Below are 19500 nucleotides of genomic sequence, written 5' to 3'. Positions count from 1 at the left end.
TTCAAGCAGTTTTTCTGAGCGGATTTACGCCCCGGGAGAGAATGCCGTTTACTACATGCATGCCGACAGCCATTATCTCCGACGCATTCCTGTTAAGTGGGGAAAAAAATACTAAATTCACAATGAAACAGCAGCCCTGCTTTGTCTTACCCAGTGAAGGTGGCCATCTTGACTATGCTTTTGGCTAGACTCCGCCCATTTCAGTTGTAAAATATTATTTAAAAAATTAAGATACTAAACTCTCTGAAATGTTTGTCTCGTTTTCCTTTATACGAGTCGTGCGGATTTGTATATTCAAATCAAATAATTTGCGTAATGGCGTTTTCGAACGAATTTCTTATTTATCCTCTCGGGCGGGGGCGACACGTCATCGCCTAGCTCCAGTCAACGAAGTACACGGGCAGTGTCGTCACACGAGACACTCCCCCTGCAGTTCATCCCGAGACCAGAGGCGGCATTAGAGAGCAGCTTTACGTAATATGCAGCGACACTTTTTTTTTTTTTTTTTTTTTTTTTTTACACTTTAATAAACGGAAATGGGCACGTTAGCAGTTTCCTCCAGGAGCGCCACTTACCTAACCTATTTATGGATTTAACCTCCATGCTAATTAGACTTGAGATTATACATTAAAAGTAGGTCTTCATACCTCAAAATGTATCAATTTGGGAAATCCAATTTACCAGGTGATTTCAATAGAATCACGCTTATCGTCCGTCTGTAGTTTGAATTATCAATAAAATTGAATACTGTTAATCCAGACCCGTTTCATGTATTATTCAACTCAAACAGCAATTAAGGAGCAAAATGCATACATTTAATTTAATTCCAAAATACTAAAGGGGCACAGTGCAATAAATCTTTTATTTAGATTTTAGTGATCTACATGAACAAGGTGATATCATTTTAATATCAACATGGGTGCTAAACTCAAGTTACTCTAGGCCAAAATTATCTGTGGTTAATTAGGATTAGCAGTTTGCACATGTGACAGCAGTTGCGAGGCATGTTTGTAGCAACGTTAGAAAAGGATCTGGGGGGGGGGGGGGGATCCATAATATGGCACAGATGTATTTTCTAACCGAAGTGAGGGAAGATGGATGGATACATTAGGGCTGAGTTTTGTGTGAGGCTAATTCTGAAATAATTCTGGAGTAACATAAATGTGTTACATTCCTTTTGTAATTCTCAGAAAACTCCTAGATAGAAACACGTCGTCGAAATAAATGGTACAAAAAGATATCCACACACACAAACACAACTACATTTGTATGAAAATGAAGCACAGTAATTCCAACTTTCCAGTCTAGACTTGATGAAATGTAACACAGCATTCCATCGAGTTAACGGTTGGCATTTATTCCTCGTTAGCTGCCCTCCGTAGTTAGAGCTGGAACCGCCAGCACAGATGTCCAAGCCGATCAATATTTTTATGCAGGACGCTGTGGATTGGTGCCACGTATCTTGCCACGTCACCGTCCCTCGAGAAATCCCTGCAGAACAGGCCCTTCTCTGCGTTGAAAACAAACTTCTGTGGCATGGGCCCATTGCCTCTCACGTACTCCCACACAGCCAGGAGCAGCAGCCTCACCTCGAAGGGGTTAAGGTGGGGGAAGGCTTCGTGGACGTTAGCCAGCACAGGAGGCAGGAGCTGGCCCTCTCCCATGCAGGACACGAGGATACACGATGCCTGGAGGTGCCACGGGGAGTCTGTGGATAACGCGTCACGGGACGCCTCCCAGTGGGACAGCAGAGTGGCCAGCAGGCCCCGGAGCACAGCGGAGCAATAGCAGAGAGCCGGACGTCCAGACGCTACGACCTGAAGCAGAGGAAAGAGCACCGGGTGGACCTCGAAGCACCGCCGAATGTGGATGTCTCGCTCCACTGTGGTGCGGGCGTGCTCCTCCGGGGGCCAGGACAGTTCGCCATTGGCCACGTCTGGACAGACATTTTCCACCAGTGTGACTGCGACGACCTTGGCTGCCTCGGCGTTGATGGGCACCGGCTCGTCGGGGTCAGACGGCGGTCGCGAGCCATTAACGGAACCATTAAGACCAGAGGAGCCGCAACACTGGACCACAACCGCCAGCAGAGTCTGAACATTCTACAGGCAAAAAGAGAATGCAAACAGAAATGCTAAGAATCACGGCAACTCCTCTTTCTCCAGAAGCTAAAAGTACAAACGGATGAAATGCAAGAATCCACGTTTTGCTTGAACCTGCGTTGAACTAAAGTTCTCACCTGGATGACGGCGGACGGGTCCGGTAGCTTCGTGGCGGTGCGAACCTTCAGACCCTTGCCAATCACCCCCGCGTGAAACACGGACCATACGCTGCTGGAGAAGTTCACGGCGGTGCCAAACCGACAGTTGATGTCCAGCAAAGAGGCGCCGATGTCAGTGGACAGGGAAGGGGACGTGACAGGAGTACCAGCCAAGTCTCCGGAGTCGCCTCCAAACAGGTCCACGTTGCCTTTGTGCAGCGCTCCTTCGACCAGCTGCTGGAGAACCGCCTTGAGAGCGAGCGGAGAATACGCCGCGACGCGAGCCAAGAGCTGGATCGAGCGATTTACCGCCTCGCGCGCCGGCCCCCCATCTCTGCCGGCCTGCATCCCGCCGCCTCTCCGCCGCAGCGCCAGAAAGAAATGATTGACGGCAGCGCGGCAGAGGAGGAGCAGCTGTGCTGGGGAGGCGGCGCGAGGGAGCGGGCTGCAGGACAGGAGGCGCACGGCTGCGTTAGACACAGCTGGATCGCCGTAGAGAAGGAGGGGGCCAAAATCGTGGAGGTGTCCCGAGACTGCCGAGGCCATCTGGGCGGCCATGGAGGACTGCGGGGCAGCCGTCCCTCTCCTCCCCTCATCCTCACTCTGGATGGCGGTGGCCAGGTTGAGCAGAAGCTGCCTCAGCTGCCCGGGCCCCAACGTGTGAGTATGGATCTGGGCCACGCAGCGAGCTGCAGCGGCGGGTATGAGGCCCACCATGCAGGAGGACAGCATGGTGTGGAGCTGCCAGGCCAGGGCCAACTCTTCGGGGTTGCGCGCCTGCGCGAGCAGCTGGCAGAACGCCTCGGTGGCGACGCTGAGGCCTCCGTAAACCGAGAGCAGGCACAGCAACTGGTGCAGCCAGAGGTGGCGCTTCCTCTCCAGCCGCAGCGTCTCGGCACAGAGCCGGCCGACGTGAGACCGCAGCTCCTCCAGGAAGGGGATGACCCGCTGGGGCTGGGCGGAAGCAGGGTGGTGGGGCTTGACCTCGGCGCCATCCGAGCGATTGAAGACCAATTTGTGAAGATGCAGAAGCAGCATCTGCAGCAGGCGATCGCAGCCTTCTCTGACGCCTTCGTGAGGGGAGGGCGTCGGGCCGGAAATGATGACCGAGGCCGGGGTCGCCGTGTCCGCGAGGAAACGGAGTACCTGGGCCCCTCCCGACGGGCTCTGGCTAATAAGGTGAACGGCCAACCCAAGCATGCTGTCCAGTTCCTCTCTTGGGAGGCCCTGCAGCAAGGTCTGCAGCTGGAACAGGACGGGAGGGCGCAGCAGCTCGACGAGCTCTGCAGACACGGCACCGAAGAGGTTGGGGGACATCGCAGCCAGCTGGAGCAGGAACGGCACCGCAGCCCGGCGGAGTTGGGGGGAACTCTCCCAGGATGTCGAGGACGAGATGGGCGATAGAGGGCTGGATGGACTCAGGCTTTCTTGAAACATTCTGAGCAGCTCCTTTCTGATGCTATCTGAATGATGCGCCGCGAGGTGCCCCAGGATTCCCACCACCGAGCCGATCTTGGGCACTCTGCTGCCTTTATCGCCTCCCATCGCCATCGCCGCTTGGTCCTTTGCACCGTGAGAACAGAAGTCCTTGAGTCCACACGCCAAGACTCGGCTGATGATCGTACCCGGAAAGGCGGAGCCGATGTGAGCTACCACCCAGTCGAAATGTGGCGAGTGCTGAACTGAGGTGTCCAACAGCGCATCCACGCAAGCGTCGGGGCACCAAGCCAGCATGGCGGCCAAACACTGGGAATAGGCCTCCATGAGGGAGCGGGTAGCGGCGCAGGACATCCAGAGCTGGAGGAGCTCGTTGAGGCTGGAGGAGTGAGGCGTCACCCTACGGCCAGCATGCTTGCTGCTCAGTTGGCCCAATAGGTCCACAGCCCAGGTGGACACCAGCGGCGCCCAGGCCCGTGGGTTGAGACATATGAACTCTGACAGCACGCCATGAACCTCCTGCAGACACACGGAAACAATTCCAAACATCAAATCTGGAATTTCCTGCCCTTTTGTCACTTTTTTTTTTTTTTTTTTATAAATGCACAATATGAAAAGGTTTAGGCTAAAGATATTGTCTGTGTTATGGATACTCTTTACAAACCTTCTTACGTTACATAAATATCTATATAGGGCTTCATTTTGGTGCCCATTTTAACATCTCCTTGTACAGGGTGGAACTCTCAGTTCCAGGCCCTGGTTCCTCGCAGGCTTCTGGGACGCATTAATTAGACACTATGTTTGATATCTGTCGCTGAATTGTGGGAAACTTCTACAGACAGTTTCAGTCAGATACACTCTCTGAAATCCAAGAAGTTAAATGTCCTGTGCATCCTTAGTTCTGGGTTCACACGGACTGAGTTCCCACCTGAACCGAGACCAGCTCTGTAATTTACCTGCGCTTAGTTCAGTGCACAACAAATGACGGCACCAACAATAGACCAACTGTGTGGGGCTAATTCTGAAATAGTTCTGCACAACATAAATGTGTGACATTCCTTTTGTAACTCTCAGAAAACAATAGACAAAATCACTTTTTTTGTCTATTGCATTCCATAAAGTAATGGAATATTGCAGTAAATGACATAAAACAGAATGTGACAGTTAAAAACAGCTTGCTTTGTCCAAAATTAAAAAGATTTGCTTATTAAATGGGCCAAATAAAAGCAGCAAACCATCAGAACGCAGAAGCTGGGTAAATTTTTGTTTTAAAGCTTACAATAAAAGTTACTAATAACAAATGACTTCATAAATCTTTGTCTATGTCATCGTCTTTCATGATGGTGTTTCATAAGACGTCCCTGTGTGTGCGTCCTTGTGTTAACACACACACACACACACACACACACACACACACACACACCTGTATGACGTCCTCCAGGCTGGCGCTGGCAGCCGAGCTGGAGTCACCCTCTGTCTCCAGGTTGTGCAGGAAGGTGGCGACATGTTCATCATAAACGCCCCTGAGATGCTCCAGCACGGCTCCCCTGCAGGCCGGGACTGAGCGCAGCAGGCGCACAGCACAGCGGGCGTGTTCCCGGACGCCGAGCTTCCGGCCCTGGACGGTGTCGACGCCGTTGATGAAGGACTTGATCTCCTGAGACAGCTCCTGGCCACTAAGAAGAAAGGATAAGAATGATGAGCAAAGTAAAAAGTACAGACAGTTTTAATTAAGAAAATTAATTAGAAGTTGCACTAAAACTCCTTCAATATTTCTTTCTTTTTTTTTTAAACCACAAAGAAAATGGACATTACAATAAAGTTCGAAAACCCAATTTATTATTGCATTAAAACTATAATTTTATGTCGAATTTGGTTAAAACTTTGCGTCGCTTTTCATGGAGCGTATGAATAATGGATTAACCGAAAGGTGCTTAATGTTAGGTCTATTGTTCAAACAGTAACTCAGCACGGGCTGGCTCCATAAACCGCTCTGGTATCGCTGCCTCGTTAATCTCTCCACAGCCAAGCTCTCTAAACAAAAGCGTGACGTTCCGAACCGACTGTAAATGACGTCATTAACATTCCGAACCGACTTTAAATGACGTCATTAACATTCCGAACCGACTTTAAATGACGTCGTGAACGTTCTGCCGACCCGGCCGCGTCCTCTTCCTCTTCCTCTTCGCTCACCTCAGTGCGGTCTGGTGCGTGTGCGCGTGCGAGCTCTGCATCGCTTTCAGCGGGTTCCCGTCAAACGCCACAGACATCGCTTTCGGTCCTTCAACAGCAAAGCGTCATCTCAAATCGAACCCCTCGGTCGTGGGGCTTCGAACTCATGCTACGGTGATAATAGCCGCGTTTAAGCTCCATTCTCCGTATAAAATGTGAGCAGACAGAAAGCAGCGACCCAAGCCCGGAAGTTTGTCCTTCTTCGATAGAAAAATGGTAACCTATTAGAGACGCCTGACATCACTAGCGACATCTGGCGGCCATAAATATATCAAATCAAATCAAATCAAATCAAATCTTTATTGCAGACACAATGGTCCAATTAAAAAGCACACATAACATTTACAACATTTACAACGTTTACACAGTAAACACAGTAATCCTATAATAACATCAGGTACCAATGACACCAAATACCTGAGTTAAACTTTACAGCACTTAGGCTTGGCTGAGTCAGTGTTCTGATGATGTCATTCCCTGAGTCATGCAGCCGACATATAAACCTGTATGACAGGTGCCTCAGCTGAGCATTAAGGGCGTTAACCCCGACACCACAGAACATCTCACTGGCGCTGGACCATCTTGGCTTCCTGAGAAGTATCCGCATGCAGTCATTGTATGCCACCTTCAACTTCTGCATGCTGGCCTGTTTGTACTTGATCCACAAGGGGGCAGTATAGAGTGGCGTACAAAAGGCCCTGAAGAGGGTGACTTTGACCGCTTCAGAGCAAAAACTAAATTTCTTCTTCGGCATGTTGGCCTGCGCATACAGCATCCGCCGCTGTCTATACATGTGATCATCATCTCCCAGCTGGTCATTGATGATGTGGCCCAGATATTTAGTTCTGCTGCAGACAGACAGCACTTGCCCTGACAGATAAAAGTTTGGGAAGTCCAAACCCTTATCCTCTCTGGTTCTACAAACCATGACGGCACTCTTCTTGGCATTATACTTTACATCAAACCTGATACCATAGCCAGTGCATATGTCCAGGAGCTGCTGGAAGCCAGCACTGCTCGGTGACAATATGGCCAGGTCGTCAGCATACATGAAGTGATTGATCAAGGTGTCACCAAGCATACATCCAGTATTACAGCTGTTGAGCTGCACAGAGAGATCATGCATGTAGAAGTTAAAAAGCACCGGCGAAAGAAGCCCACCCTGGCGGACACCGTTCCCCACAGTAAAAGGAGGAGAGACCACATTACCCCCCCTAACCTGCATGGTCTGATTCGCATACCAATATGCCAGGATTCTAAGGAGACAGTTTGGCAGACCTCTCTCCCTCAGCTTCAGGAACAGCTTCCGATGGTTCACACGGTCAAACGCCTTAGAGGCATCGATGAAGCCCACCAATACAGAGGAGTCTTTAGCCTTATACATGTCAATCCCTTCTTTCAGACCATAAATACACATGTCAGTACCATGCTTGGTTTTAAACCCAAATTGATTGTCAGTGGTGTTAAGAAAAGGACTTAAGCGAATCAATACGATTTTTTCTAAGACCTTAGAAATTACACTAGCAAGAGCAATCGGCCGGTAGTTATCCAGGCTCCCCACCTTGCCTGTCTTATCCTTAATCACCGGCACCAGCGTAACATGCAACATGGAGTCAGGCAGCAGCCCATGCGACAATAAGCCTGTAAAACATAAGGCGAGCAGGACAGAGACCCTCGGGCTAGCATACTTTAGGTGCTCTGCAGTGATTCTATCTGGACCATCAGCTTTGTTATCTGCCAGTTTATCTATTGCTTCACGCACCTCAGTAGCTGTGACCCCCACCACCTCGCTGTCAGGGACGCTCCCTACCTGAAAGGGGACACTGTCAACACAACTAAAGACAGCAGAGTAGTGCTGCCTCCACAGCTCAGCTATATTATCAGATCCAGTGACTCCCTCAACAGAACACGGCAGGGCCACACTTCCCTGATTCAAGGACTTCACCTCCTTCCAGAACCCAGTTACATTACAGCTGAGAAGCTTCTCAGCCAAAGAGTCAGCCCTCATCAGTCGTTCCTGCCTGGTGACATAACGAATGGCCGATTTATACCTGGCATGAGTCAGTTTTCTATGGTCCAGAACAGGCCCCTGCCTGAACCCACTCTCTGTGAGCGTCCCTGGCTGCAGCAAGGTGAGGAGCTACATGTTTGTGCCAGCCTGGTTTGCCTGTTTTACCGTGAGACCTATAGTTAGCTAAGGTGCTGCCAGCCGTACATAAGCTATCTACTATAGCATCATACATGACACAAAGATTACTGTAGTGGACTCTATCTTCAGACAGACTAACAAACCAAAGCGGCATTGGCGGAGGTAATTAAATCTTTCTAGCATTGCGTCTGAAGCAGGTTATTGCTTTAACTAATCACCATTTAATCGAACTGTATCGTTGTAAAAAAATATATATATACGTATATAGCTATAAATATATTTTAATTTGACAATCTTTGATCACTTTGCGCATGCTTTGACGTTTGGCGGTGCTTTTATTCTGAAGGTTCTGCTTCAGGGCGGGTCATCCTTCTCAGCTGATTCTTGTTGGCCGGGTTCTGCGTTCCACTTCTGAGAAAACGAAGACAACATCATCATCAAAGGTAAGAAGACAGTTCGTTTAAACATTTAAATAGTCTGCAGTGTCTAAAGATGCGACGTGAACACAGATCACAGCAACAAAGCGAGCTTTCAGCGCCTCCGCGTTTCATTCCTTGTACTGTCCGATGATATCTCTGGATTATTTAATTGTTAGACGACATTTGGTCATTAATGGGTGATAGTGATACAACCAAGGCCTTCGAAAAGTGACTTGTGGGAGTAAACTAATATAAATATAAATATAATACTCCTCGCCAGTCAGAACCGACATTAAAATATTTTTTGGGGGGATTTATTTACTCCTCCCGCATATAATGAGTTGTAATGCAACTGTCCTGCAATAAAGCCTCACTTAATTCTACTGTCATTTATTTACATCAGAGTTTAGACTGTTTGTTTAATATTTAATGGTTAATAAATGATTTGTATCTTCCAGGTGCTGAAAGTCGTCTGGAAAGCTTTGCAGAAGAAACCGATTCTAACATGGCTCCGACACTGGTTAGGATATATTCTCACAATATAAATAAATTGACTGTTGTGGTTATTTTCATTCATTAAAAAAAAAAGAAATTCTGGTCAGTTTAAGCAATTATATTTAAATATGACAGTTTTGTACAATATAGCGAAGGTGTCTTTTGCTTTATATAACCTTTATTATTTTAGTTAAGTCTACTATTTGTTTAACCCATATTAGGTTAACTTTACTTCTGTTACGTGATTCTTCTTTTCTATATATTCTACTCCAAAGTATGATGAAAAGCCTGAAGTTGGGGATCTGATAGAAATCTTCCGAGGCTCCTATCAGCACTGGGCTGTGTATGTCGGCGATGGCTTCGTTGTTCACATGGCAGCACCCTGTGAGTCCCCCCCCCCCCCCCCCCCCCCTACACGCACACACCTAACTTCTCCCAGTGCGGAACAACAGCGTCTTTCATGACAGCCCACATTCACAGTAATGATTTCAAACCGGAACATCAACTCTTTATTAAGTTGAAGGGATTATAATAAACAAACCACTCAAAAAAAAGACAATATATGTTGCAGTATTTCCGTTATTCTGTTTTTATTCAAAGGTGAGGTTCCGGGTGGAGGCCCCGGCAGCATGATGTCTGTTCTAGTTGAAAAGGCCATAGTGAAAAAAGAAGCGTTGTGGGACGTGGTGGGAACCGATCAGTGGAAAATCAACAACGGCCTGGACGAGAAGTACGAGCCCCGGGCCGCCGGCGTCATCGTGAGCGAGGCCCGTGCGCTGGTGGGCGTGGAGCTGCCATACGGCGTCTTCAGTAGGAACTGTGAACACTTTGCAAACGAACTGCGCTATGGAAAAGCAGAGTCCCGGCAGGTCAGTGGGACCCCTGATAGACTGTTCACCTCAAGGTGCTCTAATTCTGAAACTGTTGTTGGATGGAACGGAATCTATAAACAGGAGCCCGTTGAATGGGTGCGCTGGATTATAAGTGACCGTCCTGTGTGATTGATGGTTTTCTGGAGGTTCTAATGGTGAGAACTCATCTGTGTGCGTTCCCCTCTGCAGGTGCGTCAGGCAGGAGAAGTGGTCATGGCTGTTGGAGCGGCGGCACTGGTGGGTGTGGGGATTGTTGCTCTGGCAGCAACTCTGTTTGGAAGCAACAAAAAAAACAAGGACACAAAGTAATTCAAACCCCTTGCTTCCTGTTTAGGACTCCGTGAGTCGAGTCACGATGAGTCATCAATGATATTAACGATCGCCCACAGAAAACGCAACACAAACACCCGAGCTCCTCTGGGTGGTTTGGAAACGCACTTTAAAAAAAACTTTCTAGACATCCGGTACAAGCACAACAAACAGGTTTCGGAACTGAAACGTGTTTTTTCAATTTTTCTATACGAGTGTTGTTTTAAGATCTTGAAGGCCTAAATGTGTGTGTTGGATTGTGACAATGAGATCCACACGGTTTAGAGATCTTTTCTATAAATGAAAATAATTGCTACTCAAATCAAATTTAAACAATCTGTGAAGTGTAAATGGTGCTTCTCATTAATAACAAGAGCATCTTACATAATCAGACTGTCGGTCACATCACACAGAAACACCATTGAAAAGCATATGAACTTTTGCTTGCCAGTTATTGACTCCTCGATTAATGGTAATGGGGTGAAACATGAATTTCTCTCAGAAGATTTCACCTCTAAAGAGTTTTAAATTTATTGTGATTTTATCTTCCTCTGTCATGTAATTGTTTGAAATAAATAATTCCAGATACATTTGTCTTTCTTTCTGCACATTGTCTCCCTCTCACACGGGGGTCATGGCGCTTGGCAGCTTCGCTCTCAGTTGGGTTTCAGTTTTGAATCTTTCCTAAAATATTCACCCGACTTGAGTTTAGTTTAGTTTTGTGCCAATACAATTTCAAATCCTTTTAGTTAGCGGCAGCCATCCGCATTATAACGCATTGCTTTTGTGGCCTTCGTTCTTTCAAGCTCGGAGATCCAATCCGTCCGATAGGTGCGAGTCTCTGCTGACTGACCACAGATGTCCAAATGAATTGCATCTATTTTGGAGACAGAAATCGGTCAAAACGTTTGCTGAGTGGAAATATGACTTTAAATTCAAAGAGAAACAGAATTTGACTTGCATTTATTTTTGGAATAGCTCCCATGCTACATGATCGGTATATTCTAGGTTGCATCCAGGATTCCTCGGTCTACCAACACAGCATAGCTCTTTAGCCGACCTGACCCCCCCCCCCCCACACACACACAAAGACATCGGCAGTGAGTCCGATGTCCTTTTACAGTGGATCAGATGTGATTTTACAAAAAGGCACACATTTTGAAAATGAAGAGAAGAAGCCACTTTTAGGGAATTACTTTACCCTGACTTGCACAGAGCATAGAAAAACGATGGACAGATAAATTATAAAATCCTCAGATGACTCTTAAAGGGTTTATGAGATCACCTGCTGAGGTGGAATTGGTATCTTTACAGAGCCATGGCTGACCTCTGCATGAAAACTGCATCACACAGCAACTTCAAGCATTTGACAGCGACCTTCCAATGATTTCAAAACAGAACTCCCTTTAAATCCGTAACAAAGCAAACCCCTACATGGAAGACAGGAAAAGCCATGTAAACGCATTCATTTTCCCTTTTTAACCAGTCCTCTGTGCCCTCAACGGTTATAGTTGTTCACCATGAAACCCTTTGTTAGGTCACTGAAATATACACGAGCATGCAGCCATTGATTTTACGTTTTAAATCTGTAACTTGGTGACAGACGAGCATTCATTTCCATTATCGTCTACATTGTAAACTTGTAGAATACTTGCTCCCACTATGCCATATATATATATATATATATATATATATATATATATATAGAGAGAGAGAGAGAGAGAGAGAGATTCAAATTTGTTAAAAAAAAAAAAAGTGTTGATTCTTTATGCCATTTTAAGACAATATGCATTTACATATTTACGTTATAACTTAAGTTTTATGAGTGATCTACTGAAACAACAAGAGGGTGAATGTCGCGTGATGAACGACGAGTTGAGTTCCGTGAGTCTCTCCGTTTTAGGTCTTTGCATTCGTTTCTCTGCCGTTCACACCAATGCATTTCGGTCTGAATGTCATCTACTGGCAAGCAGCGTCCTCCGGTCCGCCGCCAGGCCAGCTCACACCGCTACAATGTCTTTCTGGTCCTTTGTTTGCAGAGTGCCGAACCTCCGCCCACTGTTCTGAGTCCGGTCCCCGTTTGTCCATGTCCCTCCTCGGCTCCAGTCCAACACTTTATCTTCGCAGTTCCACTCAGTCTACCTTGCGTGCGCCTAGCTTGAGAGGACCTTTGGCAGCTTTGCGCTCTGCGCGTTTCGCCTCCAGCTCTTTCCTCCTCTCCTCCCGTTTCTTCTTGGACAGCTCGGCCTTGCTGAGACCTGGTTGACAGTCAAAGATGGTTTGAGGGCATACGGTCAGATGGCCGGCGGTCCGCTGGCATCACATAAATGAGAGACGTACCCTGGTTCCCATCCACCGACTCCCAGCTTTCCTCGGCTGCCCACTCCCCTGCTGCCTCAGCCCCCCAGCCGTCTCCAGCCTGACAAACCAAACAGTGAATGTAAACGACACCGACAACCTCTGGCTCTTTTGTAGCTTGTCCTCACGCCGTTCCTCACCGCAGCAGCAGCAGCGCCGGTCGCGTTTCTCTGAGACAAACTCGCAAACATGTCATTCTGGCTCGCCGCCTTGGCTGCGCCGTCCCAGTTGTAATCGCTGGCTAACCGCACTCCTTCCGGCAGCGGGAGCGTCGAACCCATCAGGGTCGTGTCCGTGTCCTCCTCAGCCCAGTCATTGCCCCAGCCTTCCTCGCCTGCAGAGCTCTGACCTTGTCCGTCCTTCTCATTAGACCAGCTGTCGTCAGCGTCCCAGCCGGAGCTGCTCCAATCAGAGCTCTGCTTTTTTGCTGATGCGGAAGATGACCGGCCCACCTGGTATTTAGCGAGATCACAGATTGAGACTACCTAAATGTAAATAAAACGCTAAACCTTTATCTACGAAGAAAACATTGACTCTTCGCAGTCAATTATCAATGACATACAGATAATATCATGATTCGATAATGTCACAGAGTCATTAGTATTCTAAGTAGTAGTGTCAATAGTAAATGAAGTAGTGGTACTGGCAGTACAGCTGGAGTTGTATAAAGGACTCGTACTCCTCTGTCGCTGGCCTTCTTTTTAGATGAAGTCATTCCTGCCCAATCAGCATTCCAGACATCGGTCTCGGCGCGAGTTTTCTCAGAATCCTATTTTTGAAATTTTAAAAACACAATGTTATGACAGCGTAATGTCAGACGTACTTCATCTCTTTCAGTTAAAGATGTTGACACCCTACCTCCAAACTCCCCCAGTCTTCATCGTCATCCCATCTGTCTCCTGCTGGCTCTTCTTTTCTGTCCATGATTTCAAGCACTTGTTTGCCCTGATTAGAAGCATCGTCAGTAACAGAAGCTTGAGAAGTTTCGCCATCAGACCCTGCGAGGAAAGAGTTCCTATTTAGCAGTCCATAAAGGGGTTTGATCATAAATAATAGAGCTACACGTGAATTGTTATTCTTTGGGTCTGAAATTTTACAATTAAAATGATCTGGAGGTGTTTTTGTTTGATAAAGAAGTGATCCTTGTGGACGTCGGCAGCTGCTGCTAATCCCTGCTAATCCCAACATTTACTGCCGTTAGAATAACATATCAAAATCTCTCGGTGCATCGTGGATAAAATAGACACAAGTTATTGATGAGGAATTCAAATGTATGTTGTATAAAAAAAGACAACGCTGAGTCCAACGATGTTACATGAGTCAAGTAAATCAAACGGAAGCGCCGTTACCAGGGGGCGGTGCTTCACTGGTGGAACCGGTGGTTTTGTTGGCCGGCTCGCTGCCCTCGGCCGAGCTGCCATCTGTCCCCGGAGCATTCCGGATGAGTTTAGATGTTATGGAGGACATTCCAGTCACGGCCCAGCCGGCCCAACTGGAAGAAGCCCCCGCAGGCTGAGCACAAGACGCTACGTCTTTTTCTGCAGGACGGAAAACAAAGAGAGTTTCAGGCTAATTTTAGAATTAAAAAAATATTTTTTTTGAAAGAAATGAGTAAATTCATTCCGCTCCCATTACTTCAGTAACAGCAAATCACAAATAGGTAACGTCATCCTAGCCAAACCAGACATGACAGCAGCGACTTTGCAGGTAAAGGCAGTGCACTGTACCGATATCAGCCAGCTGGGAGGGGTCTTCTGACACAGTCTCAAGCTTGGAAAGGAAACTCTTAATGGCTTTGAACGTCTGCCAGAGAGAGAAAAGGGCAGGAGAACATTATTAACGATGTTAAATAATGAGTAAATACAGGGTCAGGATCCGCTGCAGCCAATAGAGAAGAGGCTCGAAAACAACACGTCAGAAATCCACATGGGCGTTACGTACCTGCTCCCTGACGCTCTTATCAGGGTCAACAGTAACGGCACAAAGGGTGGGCAAGATACGGGCGGCAATCTCTGTTACGCTGTAGTAGTTGTGTGTGGCAGCAAAGCCCAGCACACCAGCGGAGCGTGACGCTGGGAACGGGTCTTTGGTGGCCCGCGAGAAGGCAGAAATCAGAACGCGTTGTCGTGTCTGTGAAGAGAGGAACAACCTCATCCTTCCAGGGATTCCTTCCTAAACCTTTGAGCGCTTTAGACATGAAATCATCGTGTTACCCCAGCGTTAAGGTGGGAGGCAATTTTGCCCAAGCAGACTGTGGTGTTGCACCGGATTGGGCCTTGTTCATCTCTGGCTTGCAGCCGTGCAAAGTGACGCATGAGCTCTTGATTCAAGTTGGTCTCGTTCAGCTTGGGAGCCAGCAGCAACATAGACTGGAAGGGCAGAGGAAGAAGAAGGACGCGCCGTGGCTACAGCAGACAGGAAGCAGCTCGTGGAGCATTGTGCGATGGCAATGAGGCGTTAAGTCACACCTTAACAGTCTGCTCCCTGATGGCAGGGTTGGTGTCTGTGAAACCGTGGACAACATGAGGGAAAATCTGAGAGTTCACTGCTGCCTCATTCAAATACTGAATGAACTGCTCCATCTGAAAGAAAAAGGATGCAAAGCCACACAAATCAGGGTATTACACATTTAACTGCATTACATTCCCTGCTCCAGAGCAAAAAAGTGTTCTTGCGTGATGATACGTCAAATGAAATTAAATGCGTGAGACTATCGGCAGCAGACGAAACATTTAATTCACCTGCTGCAGTAATCGTATCCTCATGGCTCTGTCTGTGGAGGAAAACATCTTTACAATAACCGGGATGATCTTCAGTTGGTATTCTTCTGCCGACAGGAACTTCCCCACCTTAGAAACAGACAAAGGGAGATGAGATGAGCAGAAAAGAAAAGGAAAAGTAGTACTAGAGAGTTCCTCTAAGAAATCAATTCAAATGTAACCTATGACTGATCCTTTTCAGAGCAAAAGGTAATTAAACTGCAGCGTATTATCAGATTTTTTAATGTGAAATAAGTAAGGACTTACCTTGAAGAGTGGCGTAAGGACCACAGCTCCGGCATTGCCAAATTCAAAGGCAGTCAGCAGCTGAGGCAGGACCTTGTGTTTGCAGAAGTCTTCGGGAAAGGAGTCCAGATTGTCACTCAAATCCTGGAAGAACTGCTGCTTCTCAGCCGGCTCCTTAATCTGGGCACAAACGTTGAATGCCACTAACCTACATTCTATAAAATATATTTCAGGAAGTGAAAAAATGCCCTTCTAGGATATGCAGGACCCTTAATTATTAATCATAATCGGAGTATTACGGACCAATTAAGGGATTATTTAAGGTATCTATTAAAGTAACCTGTAACAACACGATAGCTGGCAGCACGTAGCCCGTGGCCTACCTGCATGTTTCCGGCTCCGTTTACACAAGGACTGATTTACTGATAGGGGGTTCGCTTTTCTTTTTGTTCACATGGTAACCGTTTCAAAACAATTCCTGTACACAAAGATCAGCAAACCCGTTCAGAATCAACACAACAGAATGAGATTGCAGTGGCATCACAATGCAAAGCAACCTCCTTCCAGTCGTGTCTCCCCACACCTCCCTTGAATGAAACTGCCGCACCCTAGATAGACTGTGTTTCTGCAATTGATATGTTGCACACAAAAGGATTCAGTGCTTTTAAATGCCAGAATACAGACCTGTATTTCCTCGAGGAAAAGGTTGCTCTCCACAAAGCTGTTGCAGAAGAAACCCCCTGGAGCGCTGCAATTTTGGAGAAAGCGAGCAGGATTGGGTCTCGCTCGAGGGTTAGCCCCCACCAGCTCACAGTAATGAGGGACCAGGCTCTTGTGGATCTGTGGCCACAAAGAGATCAATGTGTACCATTAATCATCTGAACATTTCCTGTGCTGCATCTCCGTTTCACAAAATGAACCCTCACAAGAACGTGAAGGTTAAATTCCTCATTTGAGGTCAACTGAAATGCACGTCATGCCCTCGGCTGACTCTCAAGTACAGTCCTCAAGTTTGACAAGGCTTTCATTTTACGATAGAAATGTTTGCTCTTTGATTACCGGTAACAGAAAAAGAAAGTAGAATGATCTAAATAAGTATCATTTCCAGTGTTCCTTTTTTTTCCTAGAAAGGTTTACAAAACGAAATACTAAAATAGGTTTATAGTCAGATATTCTGATGCAACATAATAAATCCATATTTATTATTTCATAAAAATCAAAAAGTAATTACACCACAGGATCAAGAACAGCAGTGTCCAGGTGTGGTACCTTTCCCAGTGAACGGAGGGAGGACGTGCGTGGCAGTGAGCCGTTGAACACCTCCCAGATCAAACAGCCGAGTCGCCACACCTCCCCTGACCTGCAACAAACGCCCAAACAGTTATCATTAATACTCCAACTCCCTTCTCTGTATTTTTTGCTTTTTAAAAACGCCCCTATCTTACCACTTCTCTGCATTGCTACTGGGCATCTCTGGAGGGTCATACTTCTCCATGTCTGGGTAAACAGCCTTAGGAGCCGGGAGTGAAACCCCACTTGGGTCACCCTGCTCCGGGGCCACGTGGTCGAGGCCCCCGAGCTTCCACTCCCCAGCTCGATCCACAAAAACAGACCATACCCCCAAGTTGTTATGGAGCAGGTGGCAGTCGTTGATGAGGAAGTTAAGCGCTTTCTGTGGACGGATGAGAACAGCTGAAGTGTGATCAGGGCTTACATAAAAAATGTCCCCAACCCGAATGTATTAGACGGCTCTCATCCTTACCACTATCTGGTGCAGCCCCCAGCAGACCTGGAGGTCCCCAGCGCCCCCCTTCTCTGCCTGTGCCTTCAGATGAACTGCCAGGGGTGTCACCTGCTCTGTAACCAGGTACAAACTCTTCTCTGTCTGTGAAACAAGTCAAATCAACTCGTGTGCATGCCTGAGCTTATCTTTTCATGTTGCTAATATACTGAACCCCATGGCTGAATGCAACCCCATTGCACACTAGGTTTTACTGGTTTATATCCCATTTTTCGTCTGTAGTGATGAAATCACAAAGCAAGGACTGGTTAACTAGCTCAAAAATATATTTTGAATCAGCTCCCTTGCTTGTACAAGGCAATGATGTTTTCCTCATACAGCAAGGAAAATGTAGAATTAAATACACAGAGTATGCACTATTTTTGCAACACGTGACAAAGCAAGCTGAGCAGATGTGTGTATATTTGCACACACACACACACACACACACACGCACACACACGTACCTCCAATCCATCAACGTAAGCCAAGATGTTAGGGTGGCGAAGAGTCTTCATACGTTTGAAGGCAGCCTTGGCTAGCTGAGTTTGCTGCTCGGTTCCCTGTGTGACGTCATACACGAACACCGACACTGGTTCTCCATTGGTCTGGGAAAGATGGGTCGCACTACGATGAATGACCTACTCAAGGGACAGGCACTCTGTGATCTAACGCCATGGTGAATGCTTATGCTGTGAGAGCAAATCAAAGATGACAAAATAAAATACACAACTATAATGTCGCCACAGTCAAATACCATCAAACGTGACGACGCAGGAAGTGCTTCGTTGTCATTATCTGCTCAGATTGAGTTGTAATAATAATATTATATTATTATTATTTTTACAACTGGCCGTGTGAGGTGCTATTAATGAAAGATGGAACCTATAATAGTGTGATAAAGCCGTAGCTGAATAGCGACCATAATAACCTGTTAATAACTGTGAACTCGGTGTGACGTGGCGAGAAACACGTCGCATAGTAAACAAAGCCTGCGCTCACCGTCATTGATAAATAAGGATGCAGAGAGCAGGTAAAATAAGATTAACCAGCAGCGACATTGACCGGACAACAAAGGCAGCAAGCGTGCCGATAGATCTGACGTTAAACCACGCCGAGATAACACCAGGCCCCGTCTCTAATGATATATCAAATTAGCCATTAGTAACGTTAGCTAACATGCTAAGTGACAGGCCTCTATAAGGAACCAGGCTAACTAAAGCTAACCGCTAGGACTGAATCGTTAGCCTCTGTTACCTTTCGTTTCCCGCGATGTAGTGTCCATATTCCAGTTTTCTCTTGGGTGTCTGGCAGAATTTCATAAGAAAAATCTTTGACAGGGTCCCTGGCAAAAAAGGACCACATCTTCTCTCTCTTCCACGCCTCATCAAACACAGAGGCGAGGCAGAGCTACACAGACCGCTAGAAGACCCGAGCTAGGATCGTGCTAATGTATAACGGGTCCGGGTAAATCTTGGACCCGTACATTAGTTCCCGAATAAGGTTCCCCAAAAATACGAGGCATGCGTTCATACTTGGTACTATTAATGTTAGGCGCTATATTAGAATATATCAAAATGAAGAAAAACATTTCTGGAAGAACGTTGCTGTCATTTTGAATATGTTATTGTGATTTTGCTGAATTGTACATCTCTGATGAAAATGTGTGTACAATCGTTAATTTATTTGAGCATCTAAACATCAGGCATAAACGAAAAAAATGAACAAAAAATAAAATAAACAAATAAAAACAAACAAACACATTTTCAGAAACATATATACATGCGAAGCGCATGTGTAGGATGCTCAAAAGGAGTAGGATGAAGTGTAAACTTATAAAATCCTACCCCCCCCCCCCCCTGCACCAACAGATCAGCTGGCAACTGTCATAGGTACATATGAATACTTAAATATATTTGTCCACACATTAACGTGTTTATCTACATGTTAACCTGTTAGTGTTCTAGCAGGTGGCCATTGCTCAGGCGTGGTCTTCCTGACACTACCGGCAAAACACTCATTAAGTGTTAACTTTTTGAATACGTGCGCTAAACATCAAATTCCTTGATGTTGAGGAACGAAAGAACCCCAGGAATGTTTTTCTAGCCGTCCCCACAGTGTATGCAATAAAACATTTTAATATGCAAGTTGTTAAATTACATTTACAACTTGCACCCCCTACCG

At 46.6% G+C, this 19500-nt stretch overlaps 3 protein-coding genes across 4 annotated transcripts; 1 reads left to right on the top strand and 2 right to left on the bottom strand.

Moving 5' to 3' along the window:
- Positions 1-923: 923 nt before the first annotated feature.
- Positions 924-5967, bottom strand: ints5 (integrator complex subunit 5). Its single transcript, XM_068740547.1, has 4 exons — positions 5891-5967; positions 5121-5373; positions 2240-4216; positions 924-2102 (listed from the first exon to the last, which is right to left on the bottom strand). Exons 1-4 carry the CDS (start codon positions 5965-5967, stop codon positions 1383-1385), a joined length of 3027 nt encoding a protein of 1008 aa, XP_068596648.1. The 3' UTR covers positions 924-1382.
- A 1946-nt stretch (positions 5968-7913) lies between these two features.
- Positions 7914-10761, top strand: LOC137894829 (phospholipase A and acyltransferase 3-like). Of its 2 annotated transcripts, XM_068740301.1 has the most exons (6): positions 7914-8061; positions 8437-8521; positions 8956-9017; positions 9268-9376; positions 9593-9861; positions 10054-10761. In XM_068740301.1, exons 3-6 carry the CDS (start codon positions 9003-9005, stop codon positions 10171-10173), a joined length of 513 nt encoding a protein of 170 aa, XP_068596402.1. In that variant the 5' UTR covers positions 7914-8061; positions 8437-8521; positions 8956-9002; the 3' UTR covers positions 10174-10761. The 2 variants fall into 2 exon arrangements, with proteins under 2 accessions (XP_068596402.1, XP_068596403.1); XM_068740302.1 differs by lacking the exon at positions 7914-8061 and having other exon boundaries at positions 8430-8521; positions 9611-9861.
- Positions 10762-11355: 594 nt separating this feature from the next.
- scyl1 (SCY1-like, kinase-like 1) lies at positions 11356-18703 on the bottom strand. Its single transcript, XM_068740877.1, has 18 exons — positions 18574-18703; positions 17784-17924; positions 17299-17421; positions 16982-17208; positions 16806-16896; positions 16221-16376; positions 15558-15716; positions 15273-15380; positions 15000-15113; positions 14745-14900; positions 14473-14661; positions 14259-14334; positions 13881-14069; positions 13390-13529; positions 13211-13300; positions 12672-12983; positions 12514-12592; positions 11356-12431 (listed from the first exon to the last, which is right to left on the bottom strand). The coding sequence occupies exons 1-18, from the start codon at positions 18679-18681 to the stop codon at positions 12307-12309; spliced, it is 2583 nt and encodes an 860-aa protein (XP_068596978.1). The 5' UTR covers positions 18682-18703; the 3' UTR covers positions 11356-12306.
- Positions 18704-19500: the final 797 nt, after the last annotated feature.

The sequence above is a fragment of the Brachionichthys hirsutus genome, chromosome 6, assembly GCF_040956055.1.
Source record: "Brachionichthys hirsutus isolate HB-005 chromosome 6, CSIRO-AGI_Bhir_v1, whole genome shotgun sequence".
Lineage (NCBI taxonomy): Eukaryota > Metazoa > Chordata > Actinopteri > Lophiiformes > Brachionichthyidae > Brachionichthys > Brachionichthys hirsutus.
The sequence above is the reverse complement of the archived record's forward strand: the minus strand, read 5'-3'. Positions and strand labels throughout refer to the sequence as shown.

What these genes read in the sequence shown, in the direction of transcription:
- scyl1 (XM_068740877.1), bottom strand. Translation starts at nt 18,681, where the DNA reads ATGTGGTCCTTTTTTGCCAGGGACCCTGTCAAAGATTTTTCTTATGAA. An exon ending in CCTCCCACCTTAACGCTGGG is followed by an intron (nt 14,662 to 14,744) that starts GTAACACGATGA and finishes CTCTCTTCACAG; the next exon opens with ACACGACAACGCGTTCTGAT. An exon ending in GTCGGTGGATGGGAACCAGG is followed by an intron (nt 12,432 to 12,513) that starts GTACGTCTCTCA and finishes ACTGTCAACCAG; the next exon opens with GTCTCAGCAAGGCCGAGCTG.
- ints5 (XM_068740547.1), bottom strand. Translation starts at nt 5,967, where the DNA reads ATGTCTGTGGCGTTTGACGGGAACCCGCTGAAAGCGATGCAGAGCTCG. An exon ending in ACGCACCAGACCGCACTGAG is followed by an intron (nt 5,374 to 5,890) that starts GTGAGCGAAGAG and finishes CTTTCTTCTTAG; the next exon opens with TGGCCAGGAGCTGTCTCAGG. An exon ending in ACCCGTCCGCCGTCATCCAG is followed by an intron (nt 2,103 to 2,239) that starts GTGAGAACTTTA and finishes TTTTGCCTGTAG; the next exon opens with AATGTTCAGACTCTGCTGGC.
- LOC137894829 (XM_068740301.1), top strand. An exon ending in TGTTCACATGGCAGCACCCT is followed by an intron (nt 9,377 to 9,592) that starts GTGAGTCCCCCC and finishes TTTTATTCAAAG; the next exon opens with GTGAGGTTCCGGGTGGAGGC. An exon ending in GAAAAGCAGAGTCCCGGCAG is followed by an intron (nt 9,862 to 10,053) that starts GTCAGTGGGACC and finishes TCCCCTCTGCAG; the next exon opens with GTGCGTCAGGCAGGAGAAGT.